This window comes from Strix aluco, chromosome 3 (genome assembly GCF_031877795.1).
Source record: "Strix aluco isolate bStrAlu1 chromosome 3, bStrAlu1.hap1, whole genome shotgun sequence".
In the NCBI taxonomy this organism is placed as follows: Eukaryota; Metazoa; Chordata; class Aves; order Strigiformes; family Strigidae; genus Strix; species Strix aluco.
The window spans coordinates 43,792,919-43,804,970 of NC_133933.1; the positions used below are offsets into that span (position 1 = coordinate 43,792,919).

The window sequence follows — 12,052 nt, forward strand, 5'->3', positions numbered from 1 at the left end:
CTATGAGCCAGCAATGTGCACTCACAGCCCAGAAAGCCAGCTGTATCCTGAGCTGCATCAAGAGAAGTGTAGGCAGCAGGTCAAGGGAGGTGATTCTCCCCTCTACTCTGTCCTTGTGAGACCCCACCTGCAGTGCTGTGTCCAGTTCTGGGGCCCTCAACGTAAGAAGGACATGGACCTGCTCGAGCACGTCCAGAGGAGGCCACAGAGATGATCAGAGGGCTGGAGCACCTCCCCTGTGAAGACAGGCTGAGAGAGTTGGGGTTGTTCAGCCTGGAGAAGAGAAGGCTCCAGGGAGACCTTATAGCAGCCTCCCAGTACTTAAAGGGGGCTACAGGAAAGGTGGGAAGGGACTCTTTATCAGGGAGTGATAGTGATAGGATGAGGGGTAATGGTTTTAAACTGAAAGAGGGTAGATTTAGATTAGATATAAGGAAGAAATTCTTTACTGTGAGGGTGGTGAGACACTGGAACAGGTTGCCCAGAGAAGCTGTGGCTGCCCCCTCCCTGGAAGTGTTCAAGGCCGGGTTGGATGGGGCTTTGAGCAACCTGGTCTAGTGGAAGGTGTCCCTGCTCATGGCAGTGGGGTTGGAACTAGATGATCTTTAAGGTCCCTTCCAACCCAAACCATTCTGTGAAATAATTTCTGCTAATACTGTCTTTTTTGTCTTTGCCTACATTTCCACAGTTTTCACTTATTCAGCATTCTTTCTTAGATTCAAATAGATTATTGCCGTAATTCTCACAACAGAGTAACTAGCTTGGTTTCTTTCTCTCATGACTTGGGATAATAAAACCCAAGATTGCCTCACTAGTTATCATCAGTTTTAGCTTGATTATTCAAAGAAATTAGGATGACTAATACACAATCTACGTGAATCTCTCTGACAATACCCTAAAAGGACATTTGAATCCATTGACCAATTTTAACCAGAAGAATAGAGATGTTAAAGAAATTGTCTCTATTTCCTGGAAATAGATAGCTGAATAGAAGAGGCAAACCCTGTCAACAATTTGACTGAAGAAATTGCTGCCAATTCTTTATTAAACAGCAGAAAATACACTTGAGGAAAAAGCCCCTAGAATTCCCCAATCATAAGAAAACCTCTAAAGCTGTACCCCAAAGTCATGAAATCTCAAGAAATGTATTCACAAGTAAAATTGTCTCTGTTAGCTGTAATGTTCCTGTAATTACTTATTTCCTAAACATGCACATTAATTTCTTGTTTTATCCTTTAACAGGTCTGTCTCTTGAAAGGCAACTAGTAGTGTAAAATCAAGATGCATGGTAGAAAGCTCTGGGGCCCATCCTGCGTGCAATGCATGCATGTAATCTGAACTTGAGTTACTCAGAAGACACTAACCCAATAGTTTGACTGAAACATGGCAATGGACAGCAACTGTAAGAGGGACATTATGTTCAATCTACAGCTGAGCAAAGATGTGAGGTTCAAAGTCTCTGTTTGCTACAATCCACCTAGTCATGTATATAGATGTACTGTGGTCTTACCATATTTTATAGCCACATCACAGGGACGCATATATACAAGCCCAACTGGCAGTTGTCTACCAAATGTTAAATTATTTGGCAAGAAACAAATACTTCAACATTTCAACCTGTTTTCTTCTTGGAGTTTTTATTCTATGAGCAAGGAAAACTAAAATGGTCTGTATTCACCAGTAACTGTAAGGAAAAGCCATTCAGTGGCTGAGTAGATTGCTCTCAAGGTTAAGAAAACACTGACTGGCAGTGGACAACTCTACAGACAGGGTAAATCACAGCTGGAATTTCAAGACCGCTGGTGCAGCACTGTAACAGTACTTCTTATAACAGGAAAGTAGTAATCAGAATAAAAAGTTTGCCACAGAACTTCCAGGTGTTTAGGAAAAAGTCTTGTTACTATGGATTTATTATCTCTTTCAGTGAAGGGTTAGTTTGATGGTGTTAGAGGGAAAAAACAACTGGTGGTGCATATAATTTCCTGCTATAGACGGTGCAACTACATCAATTCATCTTTCTCTCTCCACAAGCCAAGATAAAGACACTATAAATCAGAACTCTTATGTCAAGGTTTAAGGGAAGCAAGAAATATGCAAAACAGTAAATCAACATGAGGTTGCCTATACTATACTTGACAGTCACAACTATACTAGAAGTCAGAAGATTAATGCTGACCATTTTTATTTCCACTGCCCTAAGAGTAAAAGGCAAGATTAAACACCAGGAGTCTCTGGTAGCAGGTGCTGAGGGATTACTGCATATGCTGCTAGCAATTTTTCTCAATGTACATGTCAGATGCAGGGAAATGCAGTGCCAAGGGAAAGAAATAGCCTCAGTTACTTTTAAGTTTTCCTAAATCAGCAGGGAGCAGGCGTTCATGTAGCAAGTACTCTGGCACCCCAAAAATCCCTCTTAGAAATTAGAAGGCCAAACCTATCCTTAGCCTCCCCCTTTGTGATCTATTGAAATCAGCAGGAAATCACAGGATGTGGCAAGAAGTAGAAAAGAAGTTACCTCTGTTTTAGCATAGTGTATGGAGAGCAGCAGGAGTTCAGCTTCCATACAACTAAGTACTTTTGTACTGAATGCTTGAAATCATCTAGAAGAATTAGGAAAACAAATCCATGAAAAGTTGCCTCCTTCCTTAGCAAACCACTAAAATAATCAGTGTTTCAGTGCTATATCATCAGCATCCAATATTCTTCCCAGCAATGCAAAGCATTTATCAGTACACAACATCTAACACATGAGAATGCCAGCAAGAATGGGGCCAGCACAGTCATTTACAGGTCTAAAGCTTCTTATCTGTAACAGCAGCAATCAGTGAGGTACAAATAGAGAAAGCAAACTTTAAGTTAAGGTAACATCTCAGAAACATCAGCCAAAGGCCACTGCTAACTACTGAAGACAGGAAGTGTCTTGGTTACCTCCTTCTGCCTCGACAGAGGCTACGTAACACAGAGCTTCTACAAAGCATTTACATTGCATGAAGTAGATTAAGTAGGTGTTTGCATTACTGGCCCTTTTCATTGTAATATAACCAGTTATTGACTCTAGGATCTGAGAGAGATGGACAGTGTTTGCCTACTAGCTAATGGAGTCCCTGGTTACCATAAATTTTCATGGAGTTGTACATGAGAAAATAAGCAGACAGAAAAAAGAAGAGAAAAGCACATATAAATGTATTGTATTCCCAGATTACTTTTTTCAACTTAAAAGTTGATCATATAAAAATTAATAGGACAAATGAATTCTAGATGCAAGTTCACAAACCTGTATGTACAAAAAAAGTTAAACTGAAAATTATGCAAAGCAGTCACATAATTACAGAAACAAAAAGTTGTAACCAAACACCACAGATTGTTACAGGAATTGAAAAATTCTAAGATTCTTATTTTCAGGCAATATATATTAGAAACAATTAATATAATGAATTATACTTGGGAGACAAGACATCCATTTTAAAATAACATCTTCAGCAGAAAAACTTTCATACTATGTGTCCTTTGCTTTACAGAACCAGATATTCATAAAATGGAATTGGGGATTGCATCACAGAGAAACATCATAATAGCTCAAAACTTTCCAAAGAAAAAGGGAGGAAAGGGGAGCTTTACTTAGAAAATTATCAAGATTTCTCAAGACTGTGAAAGACTAGTTACACAACAAACTCCAAATCTTAATGTCTTTCAATAACAACATTATTCAATGATTACCATTACCATCAATACAAAACATACCGTATGTGGGGCAAGTGCAGATCAGGAAACACCTTGTGCAGTGCGCAGAAGCAGGTGTAACATAGTTCAATATAGACATAACATCAAAGTAACATACCTTTTGTAGATTGGAATTTTAATTTCTCTGCTCAATGGTCAGTAAATTGTTCCTGGATACTAATCTTTTACTTTAGATTGTTCTAAATAATAATTTTTTAAACATGCTTAGTCCAGAAAATGTATTTGTTAAGGTAAATGCCCCATACATCTGAAGTGGATTACTTTGATATTAGGAACATGAGGAGGATTTACATCCTTTTTATCATTTATGTGCTTTGAGGCTAAGCAGATGGCACGCCCCTGCAAGTATAGTATTCTATGATAATCTAAGGGTAATTTTAGCTTATTTCTTTTTATAGCTCCATGGATCACTCCCAAAATTCTGTTTAAAAAAAAATCAAGGTCCATTATCTGTATTTTAAGCTGTGAATGAAAGCTACTAATCTGCAGCCAAGATATAGTGGATCTAACTGGCATGAAGGTTCAAATTATTTCTGTTTACAGCCCAATGCCAAATTAAACATACCACAACTAGATTTCCAACCCAGGTCTAAAAGTGCATACATTTTCTTAAGTTTTTGTTTAAATAACAGTAGCATGCAAGTATCAGAAGATTCAGGCACGATGGTTTCAGACATTTACCCTACAAACATCCTGTTAGAAATGGACCTAGTCTGGAGTCTTGTTGATAATCTTTTTTTTTTTTCAGTCAAAAGATATGAACTGATCCAAACAAAAGTGCCATAAGAAATGTGTCAGCTTTGAAAAAAAGCCACCACTAGAAATTGTTTGGGACCCAAGATAGAACTACCATGCAAAATTAAAGATCATTCAAATACCTTTGCTTTCCCTCTTCCAGATGTGTCACTTAAATCCTTATTTTTTTAGGGTGTTTCAGATCATTGCCTCCACTACTAGGCACTGGCTATTCTTGCATGTAGTTCACACAGTCTTTCCTGCCAGGACATTTTTTCTTTTGAACCATACAAAAAGAGTATTCTTTATGTCCCAACTGCCAGCCGCCTTGGGCTTCAGGGTAGTCAAGATTCCCTTTTGATTGGCATTTACTTTATAGACATGAAATAACACCAATAACAGGAAGTAGAAACAGCTTGCTAGTTAGGGCTCTCACAGCAATGGGGAGCACAGAAAAGCAGCGACTATGAACATAAATCTTCTACATTTCTGATGAATGTCGAGCAAGTATGAAAAATCAGCCCCTGAAGTTGTACATTCAAACCTAGGTGCCACTTTTAAATACTTGTTTCATGGTCTTTCAAGCTGAGATCATTGTGATTGAAATTCCCCCTACTAGTCGGCCCCAAGACAGGCTTTGAAGGTAGAATTATTTGTGAAAATGATTTACAGATGTTTTAAAAATTGCTGCCAGCATTCCTACTGAAAGACAGTCTATGGATCTTTTATCTTAACATTCTTCTTTTTACATATTTCTTATGCAGTATATGATGAGGATGAGGGAAAAGAGTAGAAATTCTGATCAGAGTTGTTAATAAACAGTTATTCAAAATGTCTGAGAGACTGACCACAATTTAACCATTAAATTTAGTTTGTTCAGCTAATGAAAGAAAATCCCGTTAGGTTCAGCATAGTTTAGACAGCAAGAAATCAAAATATGTTTTCACCTAAGTCTCAGAAAATAATTTTCTCTTAGGGATGTTGAGGTCACCATTATTTGACATTGAGGACTTCTCAAGCAGTGCCTAAACCAGGGAACCAGTGCACGGCTTGCAAGAACAGTTGGGTCCACCACTCTTCAGCATGAAGAAACTGTCATCTGAGTCATCTGTACTTCAGACCATTTAAAAACATTCAAAACTTCAACCGAACTTCTTTCAGAAAGGCACAGAGCATGGCACAAGCAGTTTTTGCCCCCTGACAATATTCATGGGCTTCTTCCTGAGAGGTGTCTCAGGCCTTGGCAGCACCAATGCCCTGGGTATGCCTGCATAGCCAGCTGTGTACCTGCACAAGTTACACGAGTATCAAGAGGAGATTCCTGACTCGGCTCCACATCTGCTAGCACAACACTTCAGCTACACCAGTTACAACCGGACTACTGACACAAATCAAATGTTTCTCCTGTGGAGATTCCAAGCCAAAGCTGGGCTCTGCAGTACAGGAATACCCACTCCAGCCCATTTCCTTCTCTACTAGCTGCTATCTCTGTTTCCTACCTGGTTTGCTGTATATGTTCTGACAAACCCTCTGCTGCAATGCCAGAAAAAGTTCATTTTTGTGAACTTCCCCCAGACCTCTGAAAAAATCAAGCCAGGACATTAAAATAGTATGATTAATTTAAAACAATACACAGTCTTTAAGGAAAAGTCCTGGTGTTCCTGGATTCTAAGCCTTTGGGCTTTAAAAATTTTCCCTATAAGCAGAAAGATTGCACAGACTTGCTCCTTACTTTAAGTTTCAACAAAAGTCACATAACATTGCACCTATAATGAAAAACAGCAAACATCAAAAGTTATGTGATAAGCTGATAGTTTATCATGTGTGTGCAAAAAACAGCAAGACATGAGATTCTAGGGTCTCTGGAACAATAAGTCATCAAAACAGCACAGCAGCTTTAACAAGAGGGTCCCACAAGTAGTGTCCTCATATAAGCTTTGTAGTTCATGCAGTATGTACCAGAATTTTTAAAAAGACTCAAAAAGGATTCTCAGGAGTGGAAGGGAAATCTGTGGAGCATTCAGCAGCATTTTGACCACAACATTCACAATACCCCTCAGCAGCAAGGCACTGCCTCACTTCCTCCTCCCCCAGCTGCCAAACCACACAGGGACAGGGAATGAGTGTGGAAGGGGTCACCAGAAGTTTTTCCAAGAATGGAGGTAACTGTAACTACAGTTTATCCCATGATGAGTAGCTGCATGTCAGTTATACATGAAGCTAAGGTTTTCTATTCTCATTTTGTCTCAGATTACGAAGTTTTTTAAAAATCCAGACATTTCTGCATTTTGTTTGAAAAACATGCCTTGCTACATCTACAACAGTAGCATTGTGTGGCTTTGCTTAGTGTTTAACCTGTATAGAGACATGGAAAATGATCCCTAGAACAGACTTTTCAGGCTACTTTCAAGATTATCTACATTCCCATTAGGCTCAATTAATTCAAATATGACTATATCAGATTTCAGACTGAGGTGGGCTTTTATTCAAGACACACTGTTGCACTTCCTGACCAGCAACAGGAAACAACTTTAAGACTACCAAAAAATATCTCCTTCTCAAAAATTTTTACCTTTTTTGAGGTCCAAAATGAAATGGTCTTTTATGTTTCTCCATTAGCCTGATACAATAAAATTTTCCTCTCCAAGAAAGCAAGCTTACTGTGAAAGGGCAAACAAGGAACAGTACCGAGATCTCAAGAACCTCTAGGTACTGTAAGGACAACTCAAGGGCTCTGGTCCAGTTTTGACTTTTAGTTCCTGAACCATGCCAGCACCCTTTGAGAGACTATTGAAACTCTACAGCCTAGTCACAACAGAGAAGTTTTACTCAGAAGGGCAGGTTTATTTACACAGTATTCAGACCAAAGCTGAAGACACAGTCACAGAAATTTTCTCCATGTAGAAACCAGCATAGATAGGAACAAAGTTCAGTACAATGCCTCTTGACCTGCTAGAGCATCACAGAGACACCAGGGACACAAGTGACAGAAAGTCCTTCGCTCAGTTCTTTGGCAGCATCAGCACCAGCATATACTTCTCCCTTAACTGGAGGTGGCAGACTCCTACATTGTGCTTGGAGGACACAAAGCAGGAGGCTAGTACACCTCTAGACTGCAATGGCCCAAAAATGCAGTGCTTCTTATGACAAAGATCCAAACTGGAGGCAAAAGTTAACTTGTAAAAATACTAAAATGCTCTGCGATTGATTCTTTTTGCGTAAAGAATCCTACCACTATTTCACATTCACTAAATGAATTATTTTCATCACAGATGTGTACTAGTAAGAAGCAAGATGATGCTAAATTAGCATGGATTGGAGGATATCTGAGACAAAAATGAGTGATAGCCCTGAACAACAGAAAGGCAAATTTGGTGCTTGTCATTAAAAGTGCAATCGATTGAATTCAGTTTCTGTGTCAGAATCACCACTAGAAATTCATTATTCATACCTGTATCACCTAATATTCATAAGCCTACCAGCAGAGCACTTTGGACAGTTTTCAATGTTTGTTCCTTTAAAACATTCACATACTGTCCCGTGGGAATCCTGACATACCATAAGTTCTCTTGCAGTGATATCCCGATAAATTACAGTTCACAGAAGTTGCAGCCCTTTTAGCTGGCTTGGAAACCTGTCAGCTATAGATCACAAAACAGAAGAGTCCATTATTGAGACAACTGATAAGTGTCCTGGCTTTTCAAAAGAAAGTCACTGTGGCCTTCAGACACTTCTCCATGACTCAGTGCCAGCTGTAGGCCAGTCAAGTGAGTATCATTGTTGGAATAGTAGTGTCTGAGAATAGAAAAATTATGAGCTCCCAGTATTCCACTCCTGATATTTCTCAAGTAATTACAACCAAAAGTTCCCGCTGATGCCTTGACATTTCCTCCATACTATAGCATTTTAGTTAATTGAGTTTTTTTCCTGATGATGGATGGCTTTTATATCTGAGCACCATATGAGGTTTGCTTTGCTTGTTAGGGAACTTAAGAGTGAAGTACTGTGGGATATTATTCAAATTTCAAAATAATATTTTTTGCTTTTTTGCTTCAGCTTCACATTAGCAAAATTCCCTGTCTGGGTAATAATTTCTTACTTACTGACCACGAAAACATCGTACGGGACGTACATTCAAAAAAACCTAGGCATGGTTGGTAGTCACTACTCCATGTGCCACTTACAATCAGAAAAGGCAAAAGTTTAGAATTCACATGCCTTGTATGAATGGCTGTTTCATATTGTAAACAGTGCACCATGTTAATGAGTTTGACAACCACTGCTTTCTACTTCATATTTTATAATACACAATTATTTACGCTTCTTACCCCAACTTTACAAAAATGCAAATAGACACGTAAGGTGCAAAACAGAAATTAATGAGATCTACATTTTGAAAACAAGTTGTGGATTTTCTTGTTAGAAGGTCAAGCAGCAACAAACTGCTTGAACTGTCAGCAGATGATATAACTTGAAGTCCAGAACAAAACTGATTTATATAAGTGATATTAATCTAATTATGCAATACCCCAAACTAAACTAGGCATTTCTGTCTTGCTAAGTCTATTTTAAAAATAAAGAGTCTAAACATGAGACCTCTGCTGGTCCAAGCGTACCCAGAATTCACACCACCAGCTAGAAACTAACAGTTATACTTAAAATGCTGTGATTTACACTAGGAGTTTTGAGTAAATTTAATTTACACTAGGAGTTTTGAGTAAATTTAATAGTTTCCTACATTTCAGCAGAGTATATTAAGAGCAAATGAATTCTCCCAGCATAAAACAGTGAAACAATGAAGAACAAATGAGTTAAGCCATCTTCATAAATCAGTTCAGGCTAAAATATGTGCTAATCCTAATCTGTACTCCAGTTAGATATTACCTTACAAGTACATTCAGCAATTTTAATTTAAACTTCCTGCAGTTAAACAGAAAAGGGCAGCAAATCGAGAGCACTGGCATCATTCACATTTGCTATAAAGAAAATTTGCTGTAAAGAAAAAATGGCAGAGCTGCCCCAAACAATGTTCACTGGGTCTTCTAAAATGCTACTCTTAATCCTTTTACATGATTCGCTTGTTGTGTGACACTGATTGAACATATGCAGTCCTCATGTTTGTGAGGAAAGATAGGAGAGGAAAATCTTCTTTCCAGATTTACAAAGTCCAATGACTTTGTAAGTTTTCCATTTACCTTTAGAATAAAATAGAATCATGTGGAATTACTAATAGTTGGCTCTCTAAAGGGTAGTAAATTAATTTGAATATGCCTGAGGCATTCACTCAAAAGTTCACTCCATGTTTTGAAATTCAGATCTCTCACTAGATTGGATTGGAAGTGCTGTAAAAATAGTTTATTCTCTTGTTATTTCATTACTTCCACAACTCTTCCCAAGTCAATCTTCTAATTATTGAAAAGCATTAAAAGACAAGGATTATTTCAATTTCTTCAGTTACATAAGGATTCAACTGGGCTAAAAAGATTATGTTCTGCAAAGAGCATATTTCTGCACAGAAAAATATTTCTGTTGTTGATAGCGGACATTTCACTTATTAGCTGCTACGCCCTTTTAACAAACCATTTTTATTAACAAATTAATTAAGATAGCTATGAGATTTTTTAATTAAACTTTCTCTCATTGAGATTTTTTGGAACATTGGCTGAATATTCAACAGAAAGGGTGTACTGAGGCTGAGTTTAACCCTCAGGTCAATTCAACAGCATGACAGGGACAGAAACTGAAATCAGAAACCTTGACTTTTCAGTCTGAAAGTGGAAATCTTGATAATTTCCCTAGATGGAAGTAAAATTCAATAACGAAGCCTGAAGGTTACCCACCAAACAGAAATATCCATCTCCAGTTAGCTCTATAATTAATTGCCTATCTCAGAAAATTACTTGGATAGGCCCTTCTCATTCAGGGATACACCCCTCTAAAAACGTCACCAAAACAAGTAGCGCAATCACATTTTAAACCAAATCAAGAATTAAAGAGATATTTTACAGAAGAATGTAGAAGTACCATCCCCATCTTACAGACAACTGCATACAGGCGGATTAAATAACATTTTCATGGTAATTCCCCCAAGTTTGTAATAGAATCTGTATCTATAGCCATGTTTTGACATGTGTGCTGTAGCCTGTCAACCTCACTTCTTCACTACAGAATCATCATCTCCTTTGAAAGAAATTATGTTTCCAGAGAAGGAAAATCTGAGAAATCTCTCTTACCTGGCAAAAAATGATGCTGCCACCGAGGTGCCTGTGGATACTTCACTGGCAACATACGTGCTCTGGGAAGCAGGGAAGCTGTACAAGGAGGGTTTATCTGCATTGTAGCGGTTCAATGCTGCTTCAGTCAGGGCCTCTCGACTAGTCTCTGTCATAAGCTGAGATATCTGAAGACAGAAAAAAACAAAAGTGTCATCAGCTAAAGCTCACTAGCTGACCCCTCCTCATCCAGAAGTGCCTCTGGGTTGCAGATGGAGTAAGAGAGGCATTTCATTCACTACATCTTTGCTGCTCCATGAACAAGTTTATTGCTTCTGTCATGCTAATCCACAGTACCTTGGCTCATCTCTAACCCTGTCTGCATTAAAACTAATGGGATAAATTCATCCCATCACTAGAAATGTCAATAATGTCTATGACTTTCCATCCATATGGAAAAGAAAGAGTAAACCATAATCCTTGCTCTGTTTTCCCTCAGGGTACAAGACACACACCTTAGATATGTGTAAGATATTTATATTTTACTTCAGGGGAAAAAAAAATATACACTTGTTTGCCTTTGTAAAATAACACAGCACTAGTGCATTCAGTATTTTTGTTGACCTTTCTCTAGAAAAGCCAGCACACAGCATACAAAGGAGTCCCTTGGGATCTTAGACTATTTATCATCTCTCTGGAAAACTGGGATCATTACCAATCATTTTCACTGGCTTTCTTAAAAGGTTTTAAACATCCCGTGATTTAATTCTTCTGATGGTCCATTTAACATTTTTTCTCCTGTTAGGAAGCCACATCTCAGCCTTTCATTGTCTGGGAAAAGAAACAGAGTTCAACCAGATGTGACCCAGCTCTCCTCAAATTAACTGCAAGATCTGTATTGACTTCAGAGAAAGCTGGGTCAGCCCTATTGAAGCACCTCCTCAAAACTTTGATTTCAGTTTCTTGACTATTACTTCTGCATGAATTTACCATGGTGTGATGTCATCTATTGTACTACATGCAATTCCTAACAGCTTCCTTTTGCTCCTTCCTTCATTTCAACCACAAATAGCTTTTGTTCACCAATGCATGTCACAAAATCGCAACATATGCCTAAAAAGAACCCTCCCAAATTACTGCTAGCAATCGTCCAAGGCACAGCTTCCTTCTCCCTGCAGAAAGTCTGCAAGAACCAGTCTCTCACCTGTTCACTTTCAGTTCTCATGCCTATTGTTATCACCACAATAACAACAGAACACCTTTCTGAGCCACATCAAGAAAAGTACTTGAGATCGTCCTGTAGTTCTTTCTCGCTTAGGTTTGTTTTATTTCAGCCGTTAAACGCTTCAGTTAAAGGCAAAGTT

The 12,052-nt window shown here is 38.4% G+C and overlaps 1 protein-coding gene across 1 annotated transcript in view; it reads right to left on the bottom strand.

Moving 5' to 3' along the window:
- Positions 1 to 12,052, bottom strand: part of KIF26B (kinesin family member 26B) — a 313,880-nt gene that overhangs the window by 176,518 nt on the left and 125,310 nt on the right. The window contains exon 4 of the mRNA XM_074818335.1: positions 10,710 to 10,876. Within this exon, the coding sequence (XP_074674436.1) occupies positions 10,710 to 10,876 (167 nt within the window). The remainder of the gene's footprint in view (positions 1 to 10,709; positions 10,877 to 12,052) is intronic.